Source organism: Strix aluco, chromosome 3 (assembly GCF_031877795.1).
Source record: "Strix aluco isolate bStrAlu1 chromosome 3, bStrAlu1.hap1, whole genome shotgun sequence".
NCBI classification, from domain to species: Eukaryota; Metazoa; Chordata; class Aves; order Strigiformes; family Strigidae; genus Strix; species Strix aluco.
The window spans coordinates 130,459,287-130,482,863 of NC_133933.1; the positions used below are offsets into that span (position 1 = coordinate 130,459,287).

General features: G+C 42.8%; 1 protein-coding gene across 8 annotated transcripts in view; it reads left to right on the forward strand.

Moving 5' to 3' along the window:
• KIF13B (kinesin family member 13B) overlaps positions 1-20,858 on the forward strand; it is a 142,587-nt gene extending 121,729 nt beyond the window's left edge. For all 8 annotated transcript variants that reach the window (XM_074820284.1, XM_074820288.1, XM_074820283.1 and 5 more), the window contains 4 exons: positions 702-835; positions 10,359-10,421; positions 11,976-12,999; positions 15,596-20,858. In XM_074820284.1, the coding sequence (XP_074676385.1) occupies positions 702-835; positions 10,359-10,421; positions 11,976-12,999; positions 15,596-15,888 (1,514 nt within the window). In that variant the 3' untranslated portion in view covers positions 15,889-20,858. The remainder of the gene's footprint in view (positions 1-701; positions 836-10,358; positions 10,422-11,975; positions 13,000-15,595) is intronic.
• The last annotated feature ends 2,719 nt before the right edge of the window (positions 20,859-23,577 follow it).

Genomic DNA, 23,577 nt, shown 5'->3' on the forward strand with positions numbered 1-23,577 from the left:
TCAGTAGTTCAATTTCTAAAGCCAAATGAGTAAACCAGCAAAGTTAGTAAGGCTACTAATGTTTTAGAATATAACCAGCGGTGGAATTGGATGGATATTTTGCAGCTAATGTGCCTAATATATAACTGAGAGTGCAGAGATAAATAGTGATGTTTTATATACCTACCTAAGGTTTTGTCAAGGGGGAGTAGTATAGAAAAAAATGGCAGTATGAGTAAGGAGAGTTGAATGCCCCTAACATTTTTTTCTTTTTCTTCACTTGGATCTTCTCATCTTTTACTTCCAGTAAGTTTTGTAATTGTTGTTAAAATTGTGTTGTATGGACATCCTTTTTTGATTTTGCTGCTTGCTTGGGTGGTTTTTTTTTTTCTGCTTCTGCAAGTTATAAAGCACTTTATGTTTCCAATTGTCCAATTGCAAACAACAAGCTTTTTCACACCATGTGATGAAAAAAAAAATCTTATGTATATTGGGGCCACAGCTTAAGACCTACCCAAATCCATATGTCCCTTTCAAGGGAGGAGCCAGCCCTCAGTGCTTTTCCTTATCTAATGCTTTGACTGCTGGAAGATGTCATCTTAGACTAAAATGATAACAGTTTTGTAATAATTTTTAAGGGGCGTTTGAGTCAGGTTTGTTTTTTTTTTTTCTTGTCCTTTCCCCAAAGCATGACTGTTTTCATTTTTTATTTTTTCCAACAGGTATTGGTAGCCTTGCTGCTTCCTACCTGAATCCTGTAAAGTCCTTCGTGCCTCAGATGCCCAAACTGCTGAAATCTCTCTTTCCTGTTAGAGATGAGAAAAAGGGCAGGCAGACATCTCCCCTTGCACAGCAGGTAAAAAATTAAATCAAATTGACTATGCAGTAATATTGGCGAGTGTTGTTAGACTTGCTGGCAAAGTGCTGTTTTATATGTTGTTGCAGTGCAAACCAAGCTTTTAGTCATAGTAAAGCCTTGTGATGCATTTCCCCTCCATCCTGTCCAGAGATAGTGGAGCTGTTTAAACTTATTGATACACTCAGCCCACTTGGCTTTTTAGAAGTGCCAAGTACACTACCAGCATGATTTATGGTAATACCACTTGCAGCAACAATAGTGAAATTTATGAAGTGCACTTAGTGTTGTTTGTGTATTGCCAAGTGGAAAATGTAATTCTATTTTTAATTTGTTATTTCATATACCATTCCCTCCCACCCCTCATCCCAGCTCATGTCACCTCTTACCATCTTCTGCTATGTACTTCGGACAGTTGCTTTTGTTCATTCTTTTATCTATGCCACATGTCAAAGAAGCATTTAATGTTCTTTTTTTTGGATGCTGTGCTGCAAAACTCCACCTGCTCCAGGTGTGGCTTGTGTCCTCTGAGCAGTAGCTAGCGCATGCTCAAGCAGACTAGAAAATGCTACTGGCTTTTAAAGAAAACAGATGAAATACCGAATCCCATTATAAATAAATATCATCTCCTTTATTTGAGAAGCTGTAGTTATTTACAAAGGAATAGTCCTCTATAGTGTAAGTCTGGAATATTTAACAAGCTGTAATGAAAATAAATCTGGAGTCAGATCTTACTTGTTGAAGTTCGCGCAAGTCCATTCTGTCCGTGCTTTGTTAACCATCCAGCTCACTCTGCTGTCGTCTTGTTCACTTGTCTGGAGTTCTGGAAACACGTTACCTGTTAACTTAGACCTTTCCTCACCTCTTGACATGCAGACAAATGTTGTAAAGGAAATCTTCTGCAAAACAAACCCTAAAATCCCCAAGCAGCTGTTTTTTGTGATTGGATCCAGACGTTCTGTTCCATTGTTTGCTACAACTAAACTTGCTGTTAGAAGAATGTCCCAGGACTACAGGAAGTTGTTTTGTCATCGTAGAAGTACAGTGGAATATTAAATAAACAAACAGAACAAAAATAAATACACTAACACTTAAATATTTTTAAAAGTAAATTATGACAGACATAGCACAAATGAAAATAAGGCAGATTTAAAATACTTTTATTTTGACTGTGGTTTTATTCTCTACAAAGTAATAAAAGGAGCAAATTTTACTCCTATATCTTCTCTAATTAAATGCTTTACATTTTCATGTTGCCTTTTGCTTACAACAGCCTTAGTGCTGAGACTGGAATCATATAAACTTACTCATCTACGAAATTTAGAGAATTAAAATTAAGACAGCGGCTTTCCTTAAAGGTATTTGGGTATCAAAAGATGCAAATAGGTGCTCTTTACAGTTGCAGTGAGAGCCTTTCACAACTTCTTGAATTCTTACTGAATCAGTAAGTGCTGAGATTAGAAGCGAGGCCTAATTTCCTGCCTCTAGTCTAACCACCTGTTCCCACTCCTTCCTACTGTTCAAGATCAGCCTTGCATTATTTGTCTTGAAGTTGGTTTTTAAACTACAAAGACACCTATGTTCAGAGATTTTAATTTATATTATGGAAACTCAGTCGGATCATGATCACAGCAATTTTTAGTAGGAGGCAATGCTATTTCTGCTTTGTTTTAAAAAATGTGCAAGCTAATATATAAACAGGAGTGTGTGGTGTTTTAATGCTTGGTGGCATTGGAGAGCAACCTAAATTTTCCCATGACCACTGATCTGTATAATAAAACGAAATGTTAAAATTATTTGCTGCTTTTGCAACAGAACAAGTATTACAAATACACCTCACTGGTTTGAGAGGTTTTATAGATATTCTTTGCAGCTCTATCAGTACGGAGACAGGGCTGCTTCACTCCTGTTAGCAATCACAGCGCACAGAAAAGAGAGCAAAAATTGAAGGAACTGCTACAGAATTAGCTACAGCTGCCTCTGTGCAGCACAAAAAAATAAATACATGCTGCTGGAGCAAGACTGGCTTTAAGATCATAAATATCATGTCTCATAATCTTTCTTGCTGTTTCTTTATAATGGCCTGATGATGCAAATGTGGCCAGAAGAATTTAAATGGTGGTGGTGATGAATGGCTGTTGTACTCGGTGGATGATGGGGCTGCTGTGGGGGTCAGTGTTTGGCAGTCAGCTTTAACACCTTATCGCTAACCTGCCAGAGCGAGACGGCAAGCTAGTAATTCTTGCCTAACTGTAGTAAACTACGCAATGGAGGGGACACAAAAAAATGATATTTCTGAGTCTCAGAAGATACAGAACAATGCATCTTAGTTCTGCGGAAGAATAAAACTTCAATACACAGTGGCAGGGGACATAAATGAATGTGCAGGGTGAGAGTAGGTGGTAAACTACAAAAAGTGTAAAGGGGAGGTGAAGCCAAAAGGGTATTTCGCCTGTAATTGCAGAAGAATCTGACCCCTAACTGGCAATTGATGGACTTCTGTTACTGTAAACAACAAATTGGGAGAGCTATGCTCAGGAATAGAAATTACCAAAGGAACGCTTTACAAAGAAAATGGAAGGATCTAAATCATCCTTTCCTGGCTAAAAGCAACCGAGCAGATACATAATAACAGGTTTTTGAACATAAATACCAAAAAGCTAAGTGGATCAGTTTATTACTTTCTCCTGGTTCATCAAACAACTACAGTGAAAGAGAATTTCCCAAGTCTTTGTCAAGTTCACTTTTCAGTGCCTATCTGTTACATTATTTGAGAGTACTTAATTATCTAATGTCATTAAAACCCATTCTGGAAAAACGCTGGTGAACCATCTTGAACTGGATGGCTGGCCCAGCTGTTACATTAAATCTCCAGTATGTTATAGTTAAATTATCAGGGTTAGATGGCTGTACGTCCTGCAGAAAGCATCATAGAACCACAGAACAATTTGGGTTGGAAGGGACTTCAAAGATCATCTAGTTCCAACCCCCTGCCACGGGCAGGGACACCTTCCACTAGCCCAGGTTGCCCAAAGCCCCGTCCAACCTGGCCTTGAATCAGATTTGTTTTGTTGCACCTTGTAAGCAGGGTCTTACGGCTAAGTTGATTTTTAGTGCTTTTGAGTGTCATTTCCAAGGGAGTAGTACTTAACCTTTTTTCAAGTTTATAACTGAAGTTCGTCATGACCAGGCAGCTCTCTGAGTGGATGTGTTACCCAATCGCTGGTTCTGTGCGAGCAAACAGAAGATGGAGTTCTGATCACTTGTTCTGAAAATACCCTTTTTTATTTTAGCAGCTTTTTATTTCAGTCATAGGCCGTTGCGTAGGCTGGCATCAACCTTAAAGTAAGCGAGCACGCACAGAAGTTATCTTAACAAAATGCTTTTTCCCAGTGCTGTTTGTGTTTATAGTCAGTGGTTGCCTGAGTTTCAAAAATGCAGAGACATTCCAGTCAAGGTGGTGGCAGCTAACAAAATTGCTGTCTTTGACCTTCTGATGCAAGTTTAGTAACTAATCTGGAGAATAATGAACCGCAATTAATGAAATCTGCTCTCGTATTCAAGTGTGTTTCTCAGACAGCACATAAAATAATTGAAAGAACTTCCTGCTCTCTAATTAGTTAGATTGAATTAATTTGGCATAATAGGATTCTTTATGTAACTAGCAGAATGGCTTCCGATGAAGCTGTTTATGTACCTAAAAGATTGGTTTCTGATGAAGCTGTTTATATACTTTAAGTTAGAAAATGCCTATTTTCTCCATTATCTGATGCCTTTAAATTAATTGCCAGTAGTCTGTAAATAAAAAAAGCCAACAGTTTAAACCTTTTTGGATTGCTAGAATTGCTTTTTATTTTCCTAGTCTATCCTTTAAAAAGCTCAGTACCGCAGTGTGCAAGATTTAAAGCTTTACCAAACCTTATTATTGCTGATGGGGAAAAGTTTAAAATACTTGTGTAAAATATGCAGGTGGATGGAGAATTGGAGTTTCATCTATCTGTGCTTAATTATATTATGTACATGCTCTTGAAGCTTGTCTTCTTTATTAACACGCTGAGGCTTTCATAGTGTGCACCAAGCAGAATTACTGTTCTTTACCTTATGACCCTGTTGATCTCCAGGAACTGCCCGTGTAATTACATTTTAGGGCATCATTGGGTGCTGACATTAAAAATGTACATATTAAATTTCAGTTTCTGTTTTTTGACATTGCTGTGGCAGAAGCACATTCCTCTGACCAACGTGCATTTGGTAAGTGCATTTTGGTCACCTTCATACTCGAGAACCTTGTTGTATTCTCAGATGTCTTTTTGTTAGCACATGGCTTAAATAAGAGATCTTGAGTCACAGCTATCTCAAAAAAAAAAAAAAAAAAATAACCACAACTCTTTGCATTTCCATGTGCTAATGTAATTCATTTTTGGTTTGTGGTATAGAAATGCAGACATGTGACGTGTGGAGAGGGCAGCTCTCAATTTTTTCTCTTTCACCTTCTCATGCAGACATAGTAATTAATCTTAAAAAATAATGAAATGCAGTTAATGAAAAGCTATCTAAATAGACAAAAGCCTTTTTCTGGCAGTGCATTAAAAAATAACAGTTTCGTGGATGTGCATGGTGCATAGTATAATTGCTAGAACTGACATTCCTTAATCAAATGTAAATAATGTGGCCTCAGAGAACCTTCTTTAAAATCTCGAAGGCTTTTTTCGGAGTTTCAAATAAAGAATCATTTGGGTGCTATAATCAGCATAGCTCAACAGATCCTCTGCGGCCAGCTGAGCTCATATGTGTCTGGTTCTTGTGACTGAGTTGTTAGTGTTTTGATTTCTTTCCGAGTTCAGTTTTCACTATCATCCTCATACAAATAGTTTTTAATGAGTATGGAAAACTGGGTTTTAAAGTTCTTAGAGCAAGCCACTGAAACTTCATTATGAACTAACTTGAAAATGGTTATGAATTACCCTTTTAATCTGCCCAGACCTAGGAATGAAGTAATTTAACTCCACAGAAAACGGTATAGTTAATTTTGCATAAAGTATATTAGGAATGTGGAATTCAGATGTATTATTACAGGCTGAAATGTTCCACATATGGAAGGTGGAAGAAGAGGGGCTTGTTTGGGTTAATATTTAAACACACAGTGTCTTTAGTGAAGAAAACCACCACCAAAAAAACAACAAACTAACTTGTGCTGGATTTCAGATCTTTTGGAATGCAGGAGATTTTTATTTTTGAATGATTAATGACTTTAAAATGATTTTAAAATTGAGGGCAGGGAGGAATATTGTTGGGGGGACCTTTTTAAAATGGGTTCAACTTTTTGGGCTACGTACTAGGGGATTCAGAATTCTTACTGCATTGCTGTGTATGTCTTGTTGAAAGTATTTTATCCCGAGTGCTCAAAACTGATTTAAATCTACATTTAATGAAGCGACTGTTATGCCCTGCTGCAGAAGTTTCCAATAGCTGCTTTTAAATGGTGATGCGAGCATAATACCATCAGTGTGACAGTCCTTGAGCTCAGTCATTCCTATCTGCGGATGGTAAAGCTTAGACAAGAGCAATGGACATTTTCTGATAATGCCCTTTTAGGATTACATCAGCTATAACCTTGGCTAGACCATTTGTGGAGCTTGGAGGATAATCTTGTACGCGCTGGCCCAGTCTGTTCTGTTAACTGCCACTGAACTTTCTGCCTCTTGGGTGTTAACATCGAAGGATTTTCATCCCGTGACTTGAAGTCAGAAGGTTTTGTACTGAAGTCATCAGTCACCATCGTCAGAGGCATTTTACAAAATGTTTAACGACATTGAAATACCAACTGTGTTCTTCTGAGCTCGTTGAAGAGGTTGCCATTATATATATGTAATGGTATGAAAACCAGTTCATTTAGGATTAATTTTGGTGCCTAAGTGGGGTGATACACACATTTGCTTTTCCAGTTCAAACTCGCCAGCATACCAGGTTGGTCTCCAGATTATGCTAATCACTAGTAACTACACAGCTTTTGGTCCCCTCAAAGTACGTGCACACTGACCTCTCATCAGACCAGAAAATACGCTCTTAGAAATCCTTATAAACTCACTGTACAGAGTAGCAGCTCTTAGGAAAAAGACAATTTTTGTTCTACAAAGATTCAAAGATGCTTTAAAGTGCATCGCTTTCATGTTCTGTCTTACTCTGTATTTTGTCAGCTTGGTTGAAGAAATTGTGCCAAAAATTATCACTGTAAAAGGGTCATGTTTTGCCATCAGGTAAATATATATGTCTAGTTTAGCAGTCACTATCTACAAACGTTTAATGACAGAATTTGGCTCCCAATTCAGAAATATTTTTCATCCAGTAAATGTCTTCACAGATAGTCAAACACATTGTTTTCAGTATCCCCCCCCAGTAACTTGACTACGTTTCATAACAAAGATTTGTTTTAGTACCCTTGCTACCCCAGCGAGGGTGTTTCTGCCCATCTGTTTCTTGTCAACACCAAAGTTGGGCAAGTGCCACTTCTCATAATTGCTTTTTTCTCCATGTTTTTCTGAACATTGCTTGGCAAAGTTATTGTAGTTTTGAGATTTGTCATCCTTTCAGGAGGATAACTTGATGAGGAATGATTAAAGTGTAACGGTTTTCTTTCTTTTGCTATTTGATATTGACTGGATTTTTAGATTTCATGGATTTACAGGCTGTGAGACTGAAGGTTTTTGAGAGATAAAAAACCCCAAACAAACACTTTCTTCTGTTTATTGTTTTAAAGGGAGAAAAGGAAATCAAAGAAACTGAGAAATATCTTTAAATACTTTTTCTTACTCCAATTCTGAGTGCTTGCCTCTGGATAATAATGCTAGACCTCAGCACTTCCCGGAGATGGCACGTGTACTGGGAGAAAATGGGGCAAAAAGATCAAGTTGTGTTATGGTGCCAGTGTGAGAGCCTGGAGCTGGCTTTAGCTCCTGATACAAGCTCTGCTGAAAAAGGCTGTTTCCCCTGCTATATCAGGTCACAAACAGTAGTGTGGAAGCAAAAAGGACAGTGTTTTTCCTTTGCGCAACCTTTCTGAGATGCCAAAACGCGGTGCTTTTAGCATTGGAGCATGGAGATATTTAACTGGGATAATTTGAATTCAAGAGCCTTGGCTTCTCACTGAGGTTCAGCTGCACCTCTGCAAAAGGTTTAAAGTGCCTGCCTAGGGATTAGCCCTAATGCCTTGTGACTACAGATACTTTTTTCATTAAAAGGTGATATTTAATAGCTTGGCTTTGCACTCCCCAGATGGACCAACCCATGGTTCAAAGATGGTTGAAGAGGAGAGAATAAGTGTTCTGCCAGCTACTCTGCTCCCTTTAACACCATGATAAGCTTCTATTAAACCTAAGATTTGCAGGGTTTTCTCCTAAGAAAGTTAATCCCTCTCCTCTCTAGTCTTTGTTAAAGTGAAACACTTGGCTGTTATGACAATCAAGTTATCCTTGCATGTCTGAGTTAATATTTAGGACGAGTCCGAGTACTCACACACCTCATTGGTCTAAGCTACCTCTGGACGCGGTCGCACGTCAGTACTACAGTCGTTTTCAGGTTAATACTTTTGTCTTAGAAGGTTGCCACTTTATTCCAAAGGAAGGTGAAGTTCTGGAGCAGAGGTGTCTGAAAACCACTGGATCACGAGCCCTAAAGCTGTGTTTATTTTTAGGTCTCGTTGATTTGTTCTGATTCGGGTCACCATCTGCTTCCTGGAGCTCCAGTGCATGTCCTAGCGAGGATCTCAAAATGCTAATACCTTGTGCACCCAAAATAGAGCCAGGTTGCTCTGAACCCCACTTCAGTGGTGTAGGTTCTATTAGCAGGTTTAATGACAAGCAAACCTCTCTTCTTCTGCTTTCTTTTATTGAACTGAAGCTTTAATATCTTAAAAAATTTATTTTGATCCACTGTGAACCTGTTGGGGTTTTTGTCCGTCTTTTGTCTTTTTTATTTTTTACCTTGATCAACTCTGTTTTTATTTAATGTCTGGCAATCTCTGTATAAATAATAGCTGTTCTTTTCTCCCATGTTTCTTTCGGGGATAGGATTAGTCATATTCCTGCTTTACTGTACTGAGAAGGGATGCAAGAGAAGAGTACCTTACTCTTCAGCTGGAAAGTTTCAGTTCTTTAAACAGATTGTTGAAATCTGGAAATAGCTGTCTGTGTATTTCTACAGAAGGAGTTCTCAAGTCCCTTGGAGAAAAAAAGAAAAAAACCAGACTGCTCCCAAATCGTGTAATATGTTGCCCTTAAAGAGCTCTTTCCCTGAAAATACGAACCTGCACTTTGCAGTACGTTATTTAACAGTGCTAAAGAGAGATGTTTCTGCCTTCTCCTTTCTCCTTTTCCTCATGCTTCCCTTTCCCAAGGTTCTCCAGTGAACTGGTGGTCCCTTTCCCTCCTGTGTCAACAGTGCATGACAGCCCAAGTTGACAACTTGGCCTAAGAGTTATAGTCAAGTGTCACAATTTGCTGTTAAAGTCTTAGGAGAGTGATAATTTCAAATCTTTTAACATAAAAACCTGAATACAGAGCAAGTGAAAGACATTTATTGTCATTGCCTTCATGTCAAGCCCCACGCTATAATAGATAAGATACTGTTGTAACACAAGTGGTTCTTCTAGCACGGGACCAGGGTATTGTGATTAGCCAATGGCATGTGTAGTCGTCACATAGAGGTAGAGAGGTTGGTGCTGGTCTCTTCTCCCAGGGAATTAGTGACAGAACAAGAGGGAACGGCTTTAAACTGCAACAGGGGAGGTTCAGACTGGACATGAGGAGAAAATGTTTCCCAGCAAGAGTGGTCAGAGAGTGGAATAGGCTGCCCAGGGAGGGGGTGGAGTCCCCATCCCTGGGTGTGTTTAAGGGCCGTTTGGATGAGCTGTTGGGGGATGTGGTGTAGGGGAGAACTTTGTAGAGTCGGGCTGAGGGTTGGACTCGATGATCCCAAGGGGCTTTTCCAGCCTGAATGATTCTCTGATTCTGTCACTCTAGCAGGCAGTGGTGATGCCCTCTTTAAAAAGAGGATGCACAGATCTCATTTCTGGCTTCCTTTTTGAGTTGAAGCGAACAATGCTAAAAGCTAAACTGAATTAAAATACTGGAGATGGAGAAAGAGTTTTGGAGATGGACTGAAGCTGAGGATTTCGCTAGCCAGACCAGCATAACCTCAGATCTCTTTGTCATCTGGTTGCTCAGTGGGTGATCTTTGACCGACTGCCTAAAAGAAAACTTTGTATGTTGTGAATTTGTACTTGTAGCTGCTTATGTGTTAAAATTCAGAGATGCCTTGGTTAAGGTTTTTACCCCTTCAGAGTATGTCATCAGAATGCAATAAAGTAGCAATGCTCCCTCCTTTTGTGACAAAGGTTTGTTTGTGATTCCTTCCAAAATTTCAAATACAAGTTTTAATGTTTACCAGTTTGTCAGTATTTAATCCTTTAAGTGAATGATGCTCTAGTTTTGTTGGGTGTTTTTTTTTTATTTATTTATTCCTGCAGGCTGTCCCACGAATTATGGTTCAGTCTGCCAGTATTGATGCCAGCGCTGCAAAGATAAAACAGGTAAACACGTCCCAGGATGTGATGATACAATTTACATATTCACTTGCCTGGAAACCAGAGGAGATAAAAGCCACTGCTGGGTTAGCTACTTAAAACCTGTTGCACTTCTACTGTTGATTCACTGTGAGACAATTAAATGCAGTGTGTGTTGTTGTGTTTTGTTAGGTCCTGGTAAAATCTCCCCTTATATCGCTGGTTATACTTTTGTATTTGAAAGCCTGGTTAATCATATGATTGCATTAGCAGTTAACTAGCTAAAATTTAGCTGTTTTGCTGCTTTAAAAGGCAAATTGCTAGGCTCTGATGCTTTCTATAAACAGAACGTGTCTGTTATTCTGAGTGTTGAGCTTAATTCTCATTTTTAAATTTCAAGCCAATTCATGATATCAGCGTGAAGAAAAGGCTCTTGCTAAGCTGGAGAGAAAATAGAGCGTATGATCTCCCACAGTTCAGCAGAACTTCAGTCTTATGAATAGCAAATCAGCTTTCTCCCACTGTGCTTTTATTGTCTTAGTAAAATATGTGTTATCTGAACTCTTAAAAGGGAAAACCCAAAGGAACAGCAGAGCTCCAGAGTCCACGTGTACACCATCCTCTCCATAGAAAAGCTAAAAATATGTCTTTAATCTACAGGAATATTTAAAAAAACTTTTCTATATTACATTTCACTTAGCAATAGCAAGCTAGCCTTTGGTTCTGAAATTCCTGTAATCCAGTCAAATCCCTGTTTCTTTAAATGCCGCTTAAGTTTCCAGTGGAAAAGGCACTTCAGAGTAAGGTGATAATCCTGTAGTTTGGGACACTTAACCACTAGATGGGATAAACCACAAAATTTTGAAGAGTAAACAAAAATATACGCCTGAGTTAAGACGGGATGTGTACAAATCTGCTGTCCTCCAACCACTTTTTTTTTTTCCCCCCTTCATAATAGCAGCCTCCTCCCTCCCTCCCAAAGAGATTTAGAGACATCCTAATCTTTTAGAGTACATGTGCTGGCAAAAGATATTGATCTATCAGATTTAGTAAACTTTACAGCCAAGAAATACATCACTAAAATGGGCTGTTAATCTCATGAGGTGCAGTTAATTTCATACTCTGAAAGTGTGTGGTGCTGGCGGCATTGAGGTGGGAATGGCATTTGGAAACGGGGACATAAATGACAGTTTAGTTGGAGAGGCATGATTTATCAATCGTGAGAGTTAAGCCAAATAACTGTGAGAGACTTATAGATCATGGCTGTTTCACATTTCATATAAATCCTGCTATTCAAACACCAAATGACCATTCCTGTAATATAAATAATTTTTCAGTAAATATTGGGGAACGTATTTCTTTTAGTTGACACTTTTCTTATTAATGGAAGAAATGAGCTGACAATCCTACCAGGTTTGCAAAGCTGACTTCGGATCAGCTTGCATCTTTTGGAGATTGCAGCTGCGCAGGGATTTAGATAAGCTGAAGGCCTTAGTACTTCCCAGAGACCTTGTATCTATCCTTTTAGCCCAGAGATTTTGGATAACAGAGCCCCATGGTCCTTATCCTCTTCTGTTTCAGATTAACCAAGAGGAAGTGGGGAAACAGCCTCTTGAAACTGCAGCACAGACATCTGTGGTGGACAAGAGTCCAGAAAAGACACCCAAAGTGCCTTTGCAGCAGCCCACAGGAGACACCCAGGCACAGGACTCCCAGGAAGGACCTCCAAGTCCTCTGAGTGAAGCCTCCAGTGGGTACTTTTCTCACAGTGTCTCGACAGCCACCCTCTCTGAAGCCCTCGCAGCGGGAAGTGATGCTGTGGCTCAAGCAGGAGGTCAGATGTCTGCAGTGAGTGACTTCCCACCTCCCACTGCAGCTCAGGTCTCTTCTTTGGACATGCCAGGGCACTCGGACAGTTCTTCAGAAAGCTGTCTCAGTGCTAAGAGAGAGAGTCCACACGCCTCCAGCCTTCAAAGTGCTCACGCAAGACCCAAAGACAGCACTGGAGTGAATGGAAGTGATGCTATGAAATCAAAATCTTGCACATCTCCTGTGACTCAAAGCGAGCAGGCAAATGATGCCTCTGTAGCCACTGACGCAAAAACCTTTCTCTCTACCTCCACTCCAAAGAAGGAGTTGTTATCCAAACAATCAATGGAGTCAGCAGGACAAGCTAGGAAAAAAGAAATGGCTTCTGGGGCTTCGGAACTGGGATTTTCCAAACCGCAGATTCTTCCTGACCAATTGTCCCCGCCTGGCATTCCAGCTTCCCCCTTCAAAATCCAGAAAGTCAAGACATCAGAGCTGAAATCCTTCACAAGCATGCTGGGGACAGATCCCATGTCTTCACTAAACACAGAAGAGCAGCAAGAAGGAGAAAAGAGCATGTCCGCTGCCCGTGGACTGAACCATAACGGATCAGAGACGGCAGAAGAAAAACTGGAGGTGACTTCTGACTCTGAAGATGCCAATGAAATTCCTGAGTGGCTGAAAGAGGGAGAATATGTCACAGTTGGTGCAAATAAGATGGGCACTGTTAGATATATTGGGCCCACAGACTTTCAAGAGGGAACATGGGTTGGTGTCGAACTGGATTTACCTTCAGGTAAAATATGATCTAGACCGGGTGTAAAGCAGACGGGATGTCAGAGTTTGCAGTGCTTATTTTAATGCCACTTTTTGATGAGGGGGGGTTTCATTAACCATTATTGGGTTCATTTTGAGACAGGAAGTACTAAAGGTCTTTCCCTGCTGTAATCTTTTTTCCAGTCTGCCTAGTCTGACTGACCTCTGACTGAATTGTGTCCCTTTTCAGTTATTTCACTGGCGTCTTAGAATGGAGGTGGGGATCAGAATTGCTTTTACAATGCAGCTCGCTAAGTCTGTAGTTGCAGGAGACACTCCTTGTGTCCAGAGATCATCTGGGCTTCTGCTCTGAGCTTGAAGGTGTCCAAAACACAACAGGGATTCAAATGAGCAAAGGAACATTTAGGCTAAAGAAGTTGCAAAGTCTCTTTACAGGTTACCTAGTCTTTCACAGGCTATTTTAAAATAAGCTGTAAAATTGCAAAAGACTATTTGTGTGTGTGTATGTGTCTACGTACCTATATGTGTGAAAACCAGTAGGAAATAATCATAACGTTGACCACCAGGACATAGAGATGATTTGAGGTTTCTTTCAGCTTCTCATTTGTCATTGCTGTCTGACTCTTATCTGTACAACAATAGACTTCCCAGAATTTAGGCTCTAATACACATATTTTGGAAACGAGGGTGCTGTTCCTGGGGAAGCTCTGATGGTATGTGCTGTTGTAGCATGATATGGAAAAACTGACTTTAGCATAAGATGAAAGAAAGATGATGGGTGGCATTTGTTCTCTGCTGGAGCCCTGGGCTTCACAGACTCCTTTCTTCTGCAAGTTCGTGTCCACTTTCCTGGGACTCATTTTCTCCAAGAGTAGTCAGGATTGGGGCAAGGCAGGGCGTGCTAGTGGAAAATTCAAGAGACAAGCAGTAGATAGGGCTGCCTTTGATAGTAAGAGGGTTTGGTTTACCGAGGGCACGTAAAGCTCCTTATTTAAATCCTTTTAACCAAGCTGTAGCTTTCCGAGGCTGCAGTGCAGGCTCTGTTTGGTGAATCAGCACGTCCCAGGGAGTTGCCCACGCTCGCCTGCTGCACGCTTCCCTGGGATTGGAGCCGTTCACCGAGATAAATACTGTGTCAAGGATCCAGAACTCTCATTAAATGAGCAGTTATCTTCTCTGCGCATGGTGTGCTCATAAAAGCTAAACTGGATGGTGTGTTTTCAGCTGGTTTTGGAAAACTCTCTGGAGTTTGCCATCCTGGAAAGCAAACTGTAGCTCTAATCCCTTTGAAAGTTGTAGACCCAATTCAGTCCTGAATTCACCCCCTATTTTAAAAAATATAAAAATATATATTTACAGATTCATTTTAGTTTTGGAAAATCACCTTCCCTCCCAGTCTGGCTACTCTAGTCCACAGTGCTAATTCTGTTAAGCTGTTTGCACGTAGCCAGTAAGCATCAGCTTTGCTGTCTAAACAGCTACAAAATTTTTAGTCTGTTGAGGACTCAACTGCTGATGTTACTGGATATTTTTTTCCCCTTCTGTTTCCACAAGGATTAAGTCCCTGACTTGTTGGAGCATAACTGGTTTCTAGCACATCTGGAGCTTCGCTTGAGAAATATGGTCACAAACTTGTATCCTTGTCACACTACAAACAGGGGTGGAAGTCCAAGTCCTTGGCCACGTGAGGGTATATTGGACCCAACGTGGTAATGGTGGTAGAGAGAAGGAAACACCCATAAAACAAAAGGGCTGACCTTATGTCATTTAAAGAACTTTTGTATTTTTTTGCATTCCCTTTACAGATGGGAGCGGTCTCTGTCCCAGTACTCAGAACAGTGATTCTGAGAATTTTAAATGATATAAAGGGAGAAGTAGAAAGATCTCGACAGCATCAGCGTAAAGAAATTATTCTTTCTGTTCTGTGAAGGTTTTATGACAATGGAAAGAGTAACTTTTCTCAACAACAGACTCTCCTCAACTCAGAAAGCCAAAAGCTCTTTCAAATGTCTTTTTTCCTTCCTTCCTGGTAGTTTGCTAATGCATCTGTTGCTGAACCGATTATTTAAGACTTTTGGTGAAATTAAAGAATTCCACTGAACAGCAAGTGGGGAGGAAGAATAAGGCGGAGTGTCCCATCAGAGTAACTGTCTCCATGCAATGGCTTTGCTGGTGTTCAGCAGTGAGCTATGCTGGTGTCACTGGAGCACAAGCCTGCAGGAGCCACCTGAATCAAGTTCATCCTTCTGCTGTCGCAGGCAGCTGCTTCCTATAATCTTACAATTTCATCCAGTTCAGCTATAAAACCAGCTGACTTTTTATCTTTGCTTTTGTGGGAAGGCTACTCCCACTTCTCTACTCCTCTGGTAGTTGGAAGACTTGTCTTTATATCAGTAAGTGTATCGATCTTCAGATTTGTTTGCTCTTGTACCAGCTTTGTCCTCTAGTGCCTGTAGTGTGCTCTCCTCCTGGGTGTTTGCCTTCACAGTGTACTCACGGGGAACAGTCGTTTTCCCTCTCAGCATTTTCTTCTTCTGGTATCCTCCTAGTAGCACACCGTATGCACGGAACAAAAGCCATTTTGTCTATCATCTTTCTTTCTCTTCTTGTCAAAGGTAAGAACGATGGCTCGATTGGAGGGAAGCAGTATTTCAGATGCAACCCAGGCTACGGATTGCTCGTGAAACCAGGCAGAGTTAAAAAGGCCACGGGACCAGCAAGACGGCGGAGCATCGGCTTGAGGTTGCAAGGAGGAGCCGCCGCTGAGAACAGGAAGAGCGGCAACTTCTCCGGGTCAGCCTCCAACCTGGCTTCGCTCACAGCCCTGGCGAAATCAGAAGGAGGATCCACGCTGCGACAGGAGAAGAGCCAGAAAAACGCAGAGAACAGGAAATCCTGGGCAAACTGAGACAGCCCTACCCACCGCAGCAAACGCCGTGCGACGCAGCCAGGGGAGCTGGTCTTCTAGCAGGTCTTCGGGAAGCTAAACCAACCATGTGAACTTCTAGTTTGTGGCAAACACTAATGAAGGTTTTTTTTTTTTTCCTCTGCTTTGGGTGATTGACATGTTAATTCTTTGCCTTGTCATGGTGCTGGATCTACGTCCTTCATTTCCTGTTACAAATTGTGACGCTTCAGGGTATGACTGATGGCAGCCGGTGAAAGCTCGTGGCGGTGGGTGGGTGTAAGCTCTGCTCTCTTCCACCTGTCAGAGAAGGAAGAGATGCGTAAATTGTTCAAATTATGGCATGGCTTTCCAATAGCTGTAAAATACTACCCACACACTGGTGCTTCTCTTGGTGTGACTGGCAATTCTAAAAAAAAAAAAAAAAAAAAAATAGAAAAACACAATTCCCCCAAATAACAGTTCTTTCCTAATTTCATAAGATCTCTTTCCATGTCGCATAATACGTGGTGAAAGGGCAAAGTTATATTGATTCCAGACAGGCAGAGAAGTGAACGTAAAACTTTATTTGGAAATAAAGAACCCCTGAACCCCTTTATTTAAAAAAAACCCAGCTTTTTGGTTATGTGACCTGGGACCAGTACCTGTTTTGATTACTGTCCTGTTGTCCCTCTGTCCTTCCATGGAAATCAGCACAGTCTTTCTGGCTGATTTGTTGGGTATGGGAGAAGGCCTGTGACCCTCTGTGTCATATTTTTGATCCCTTCTTTTTAGGAAAGAGGGGAGCTGAGCGAATTTGCTGTCTAGTCTATTTAACATACGCTCTCACCATGACAGGATCCCCTCTCTCACTTGCCCCAAAGTGGCAGGACCTTCTTCTTGTTGGTTCTGCCCTCTGGGCCAAGAGGATTTTTGCAGAGATCTCAGCACTTCAGTGCTTCGATGCTCCACCCAGCCTTTGGGTTTTCACCAGTTACACAAAGCAGAGGGTCGCTGTCCTTATAACGGGATTAATCCAGTCTATTTATTTTTATTTATTGTTTTAAAATACGATGAGATGTTTGCGCTCTACAATCATCCACCACCTGACATTGCACAGAGGAGCTCCACTAGCACCCTAGCGTCGATCCAAAGAGGAGGTGCCTCCGTCGCCAGCTAAACCGTCCCAGCGGCGCGCGAAAGCAAACCCGGCTGAACAGCTGAAGAGTCGTCCCCAAAACTGATCTCTCTCTTGAAAATGGGAGGTTTGGGCTGGCTTTTATAAAACTTGATTTTATTTTTGGTAACCCTTGCTGGTTTTTAACTGCCTGTGGCACAGATGATCTATTACTGTACGTGTGTGTACGTACCCGTGTCGACGTACGCACACTCGTTTTCTAACAAATCAAGGCCACAGACTTTTATATTCTGAGCTGTTTATATCTTGTTTAGTCATCGCAGGGGGATTGGACAGCTTGAGCAATAGACATTTTATCTATGTGGGGAATATTTAGGATGCTAAATTAATGATTAAATTTTAATATGTGTCTAGTTGCTGCCCGTGCTGCACGTGGGTATCTAAGTGCCTTAGCCATCTGGTTCAGAGGTCCAAGGGAAAGATACATTGTCATCAAAGGAGATAGGGATGCTTAGCGAAGGAGATAATTATGCTGATTTACTGTAATTAATATCATTTATGCAGAAGGAATAAAATTAAAATAGAAACTAATCTGTAGCAGAAATAAGTGGGATGGGTTACAATGCGGCATGCATAGTACTGCCAGGGATTCATATATCCTTTCAATTTGTGTAACTAGTGTCAGTGTTTCCTAAATTTTAGTAAAGAAATCTTAATATAAAATGTACAGACCAGCTTTTAAAGATATTTTTAGTGTACAGTTTTTCCTCCTTTCCCTTTGCACGAAGCTCCTGTCCACTCAAGGCAGGACGATGGGAGAAATATAGTAATAAAGAATTCAGATGCTAAAATCCTGGTTTTTAAAATTGTAACTGTTTTTATAGATTCGTGCAACAAAACGACGTTTCGTTTTGGGGTATGATGAGTCTTGCTGATGAAAGACCACCTGCTAATTAATATGATGCCTCTTTATACTGCCTTGTAAGTTTTCTAAAATCCATCTTGACCGTTTTTCTAATTGCACTTTGTTCTGACGTGCTGCAGAAAGTTCGCTAATGTGAAACGGCCCCCTCACCGACACTTGTGGTTTTCAGTCTCAGCATTTCATTTACTGGATTTAGGAATATCTTTAAAACTTCTTGATGTTTGCTAGGTGGCCCCTTTGGGGGGAGATATGAAGGGAAGAACCTGTCCAAGTCCTTTTGAAGCCTCTTTTCTTGCCTCGCTGACTCTGAAGACTGGAGTTGTGCGGGACCCGTGTAAAGGTATCAAAGTCACAGGGGTGAGTGGGTCAGGCAGAAGGCAGTTGGGTTAATAGTTCACTACTTATGCTCCCCGCTATAAATTCCTCTGGTCGTATTTGTACTGCAGCTCTGGCCACGTAAGGACGTATTTCAGTGTTTGCACATCTGGGGCATGTGGTCAGAGGCTGCAGCCGACTGATATGGGTGGATTTCCTCTTCCACCCGCCCTCGGTCGTGGTACAAAACTGTGCTGCGCGTGTTTAGAGGGGTATGAAACACACTTTGAGCAGAACGTACTTGCAGCCTCCTCTAGGATAACTTGTCCTGGAAGCAAACATCTTAACTACGGCTGGTATGTCTTGAAACATCAGTGGGCAATGAGCATGACGCAGCGGTTCTGTTAACAGAGCAGCTGGTTGACTTGCGTGGAGGGAGGATTTGACTTGAAGCTCTCTTGGTTTTTACCGTGTCGTTTGACTTTTGAAGCTAAACCTCTCCTCAGATCCCACCCTGACACCTGCCCCAAAAACAAAGCCACCCTAACCGAATCACCCTGATTCAGCACAAGCTCCAGAAAGCCAAACAAATCAAATTCGGCCGTGAGGATGTTCTTAGAGGACTTCTCTGACTCCCTCCTGCTCATCCCAGCTTTCCTGGGCACATGAGCTTTCTTCTAAAGATATTTTCCAAGATTTTGGCACAGTAAGTGCACACCCCTCTACTCAAAGCCATCTGTTACTTTGCACCAGCTAAGCCAACTAACCAGAAAACAGTTTAAAACCATAGTGAAGGTAATTTTTATATATATATATTTTTTTTTTATTGATAACATTGGAAAAACTTTACACTCAGCATAAAGGAGGAGGTGCTCTTGACTAGAACTGCCCAGTAGCTGAGGCTGGCATGTTAGTAGCTATGCATATTTTCCAAGATTTTCATGCACTTTATACCGGGAAGAAGAATATTTAATGCAGGAACTGTAACTTGTAGTGAGAGTCTCATCTCCTGTGTCTGCTTGGTGGTGCAAGCTTGCTTTCTGTGTCCCGGAACTGTGGATGGGTCTTGGGTTCTGGGTGTAGAAAATGTGTGTTGGTAGGAAACGGAACGGCCCAAACCTGCATCTGCAGGTCCCTTCCTCTGCACGGGCCGCGGGGTTCTGCAGCGTGGTGTCGTTTGCTCTGGGTCAGCCAAGAGGATGCTTTTCAGAGGAACTTTTGGGGTTTTCTCAAACCAAACCAAGACTTTTTCCTGTGTTACGTTCAGCACTCTCATGGTGTTTTGATCTCTCTGTCCAAAATAACATCTTCTCAGTTGGAGGGCCTTGGCTCTTTGCTGTTTAATGAGTAGTTTAGTTGAGGAAAACTAATAGAAACGAGTTCTGCGTGGCAATACTGCCCGAGCTCTTAAGAAGAGAGTTTTGTCAGTGGTTGAGATGGAGGCTGCCCACTGCTGCCTATGAGGTGGGATGTTCAGCTCCTCTTTGCTCTCCTACGAACCAAGAAACCCCCCCTTTTTCCTACCTATCAGTCGTGAAAACCTGTACAAAACGAGCTTGGGTGTCCTACAGACCCGTGTGTACAGTAACGGAGCTGCTGAAGAGTCTTTTCTGTGTTGATGCTTGTTGTCCTTCTGCTGGTACTGCCAGTTCTGTGCATGAGAAGTTCAGTTTTCCCAGTGCCTTACCCCTGCGTCAGGGGCTGGATTTCCTACCGGCCTCGAGGCTGCCTAGCCTTAGGAAAGGAAGATGGTGATAAGTGAAGTGCAGGCTGGTCACACTACAAAATACTCTTGAGCTGAGGCCACAAATAAGTGTCTTCTTCCTGTATCTCCTTTACCCAACTCTGGTTTCTGCTCTCTCCACCCTCCTGCTAAACCACCGTTGGGTTTTTCACCCCCAAGAAGGTCTCAGCCGCCGCTCTCTGCTGCGAGCCCCCAGCTAGGCTGGGTTTAGCAGCCTTGCTAAGCCTTGTCCTGGCTCTGGCATCCGCAGCGGGAGAGCGCGGGGAGGGGGGTTGGGACTCAAACCCAGCGAGAGTCGGGAGCGCCTGGCGCGGAGCGGGAGGGCTGCGCTCACATTTCCCCTTGGCCGCCCTTACCCGCTCCAGAGGAGCGTTGCTGCTGCTGTTGGGTAGGAGAAGGCAGCTGCTCTCCCCGTCGCTTTCCGCTGCCAAACTCCTTCTGAAGCGGGCAGAGGAGCCGCGCTCCGAGCGGTAACTGTCAGGGTGTGAACTGGCGCCTCCCCGCCTCGCCTCAGCCGTCCTGGCCTTGGTGCCCTTCCTCCCCGCATGCCCCCAGCCTGCTCCCTGCAGCCCACGGGCCTTTTGCTTTTGTCACCACCGCAAACGTCCGCCGTGTCTCGGGAGAGCCTTTTCCAGCTCCTCTTTCTGTTGATTTCTGTAAATGTAGTGGGTCTGTATATAAAGAGTGGCTATTTACACTGTGGTATTACGTGTTGATCGGTGTACTTTAAATGAGCTAAAATCCAAAGAGACTTTGTAATGAGCTGTAAAGTTTTTAATTATTTCTGTACAATACTAAATTACTGTAATATTGTATTATACATGCAATGCAGCCTGCAGTACCTAAATAAACATCTTCTTTAGAGCCGGTAAGTCTGCGCTTTGTTAATCCGGGTCGTATCACCAGAATGTTTAGATGCACTCGCAGCCCTAGGATGGAGTAGCTTCGCTCAAGGGTGCCGAGATCTGTTTCAGACAAAACTTTTGCCCTGTTGCCTGCAATTAGGGACCTTCCCATCGATGTGCAGAGACCCACAGCTTTACCTTCCCTCCATCCTCCCTCCTCTCTGATGCGGGAGGAAAAGAGCCCTTTGCCTGCAGCCACTGAGGTGTGGGAATCCTCCTTGCAGACCACGGAGCTCTGTGGAGCCAGGGGAAAGCTTTATTTAACACTCCTTTTCCCTGTTGTTAAATAAAAGCAGATGGAGGTCTGGTCATGCTTCCCCTGCACAAGCTGCTTCAGCCTGGACAAGGGGTTGTTGCTGCTGGCCCTGCCCTTAGTTGCTGCAATGATTTTTTCTTTTTTTTTTTCCTTTGCTCCTTCTGTTCCCCTGATGGGCTGTAAAAACCAACAACTTACAGCCCCCCCAAAACTGGGCAAAGGCCCCTAGTGCTTCAGGGGCAGGGAAGGTGGATGCTAACTGGGATGGGACAAGTTTTGCAGGGAAACTGCTTAAAAATCCACCTGGTTAGTGGAGGCGGGGGGGTGGTGGGGCTGAAGATTGCTCCTTGTGGAAAACCAGATCAGACTGAACTTAGTGCTAACACTTATTTTAATGTTATTGCAGCCAGCTGGTACCCGATTTCCCCAAAATTGTACAGATGCAGGATGCAGCAGATGAGAAGAGGGGCTCAACGCGCTCAGCATTGGTTTGTAGCAGGCAGCCATGAGGGGACAGGGACAGCGGCTGCTGCCAGAGCCAGTCTGTCCTGGTCGTGAATTTGCAACACGAGGACTAAGATGTACGGCTGAAGAAATGATTTATTTTATGATCAGGCATCCAGATTGAGTAAGAACTGTGAGATAGTCTTGGGCTTGTCTAACTGCTCGTCTGAAAACTAAGAAATGTCCTCTGAGCAGCCACATGCTGCCTGGAGGCATCGCTGTCCGTGGCAGTAGAATATCACAGCAGTTGCTGGTGTTACCCCGCTGATGTGAGGTGCAGCAGAGAGGAATGAAAATGGCAAATTCACACTCTCCAGGGTCAGGGCAACTTGTGCCTTACAGCCTAAAAACTCAGACCTGGTGCCAGCAGGGACGAGTGTCACATGGGGGGAAGCCCAGCTTAGGTCAGGGGTGTAAAAGCTTTGGCTCTTACCAAAAAAGAACCCAACAAACAAAACAGAATCATCTAGGTTGGAAAAGACCTTGACGATCATCTAGTCCAACCATTAACCCAACACAAAACCAAATACCAAACCATCTCCCCCTCCCAGCTCTCTGCCTGGTGTTGTCCCTCCGCAGCCCCAGGCTCCCCCACCTTGTACTGACACAGCTGGAGGTGGCTGCTGGGGGTTGTGTGAGGGGCTGGGGGTTTGGGCAGAGCAGTGAGAGGCCGGGAAAGCGCCTCTTACAGATTATCAATGTCTCTATGTAATGGAAGTGAATCAGCAAACTAAAAAACAACCTGATAAATTTAAATTAAAAGAAACAAACCATACAAATTCCTGATGTTGCAGCATCCCTCCCAAGCTCTTGCAGCACCAAGCAAAGGCCCATTCCTCAGCAAAGCTGCCCCATGCCCACCCCACTCACCTGGCAGCTCACACCCTGGGTCAAACTGCTGGGGACGATGCTGCAGGTTCTCCCTTCATGCTAAAAGCACCCGCTGGTGCTTGAGGAGGGGCTGTGAAGCCACGAGGGGACCGGCCGTGGGCATGGAGGTGCTGGCACGTCACCCCAGTGCTTAATGGAGCCTCTTGCTACGCACGAGCCTTGTTTGAAGGTGAGTGGTGCCAAACAACGATCCATGTTTGGCCCTTCTAGGGCCAGCGCACGTGGAAACCATCTCCCCTCATACTCCTGCCTCGCACGTCAATGAGCCCCTGTGCCCTGCACAGCAGGGTGGGGCATTCCCAGGGACTTTTTGGCCTTGCTGGGAGTTTGGGGGTTGTGCTGTAGGGGCAGGCATGGAGGATGGTGCTGCACGGGCTGTGGGGAACCCTGCTGCCACCAGCCCTGCCGCCCAGAAAGGCCTCAGGGCGGTGAGAACCCCAACGCACCCAACCAAGGTTTCAGGGCAGCAAGGCACCCCTGAACCTTCCTCCCTAGGTCACATTATTTTCTTTGGCAATATTTTTCTCCAAAATATGGCTTCATGTTGGAAACAACTGGCAGGGTTTGACTTGGCTTTTTTTTTGGTGGTTTTGTTTTTTCCCTTTTTTTTTTTTAAACAACAAATGCTGTGTTGAGTCCACAATCCCTGCTGAAAGTCATTTAGCAAAGGATATTTTTATCGGTGGTGTCTTGCAATCAGTGCATGAAAATACAGCTGCTTTTTTTTTTTTTTTTCTAAGCCACTTCCCTTTAATGTTTTACCTTCTGAAAAAAAAAAAAAATAATCTTTGGCTGAAACACAGGAGCCTTTTGAAGTGGCGTTACTTTGTTCAAAACTCGCTCTTCCCAGAAGGTGGTTGTAACACCTTCCCCGCACCGCAACCGCGCTCTGCTTTCTGTTCTTCAGCCAAAGCTGTTTTTAAAAGGCACCGATCAAAAAAGAGCAGGAAAATAAAAAAATAAAAAAACAAACCACAAAGAACACCTTTTTCCCCTGCTTTCCTTCAAATTAATACCACTTTCATTGTCCTCATC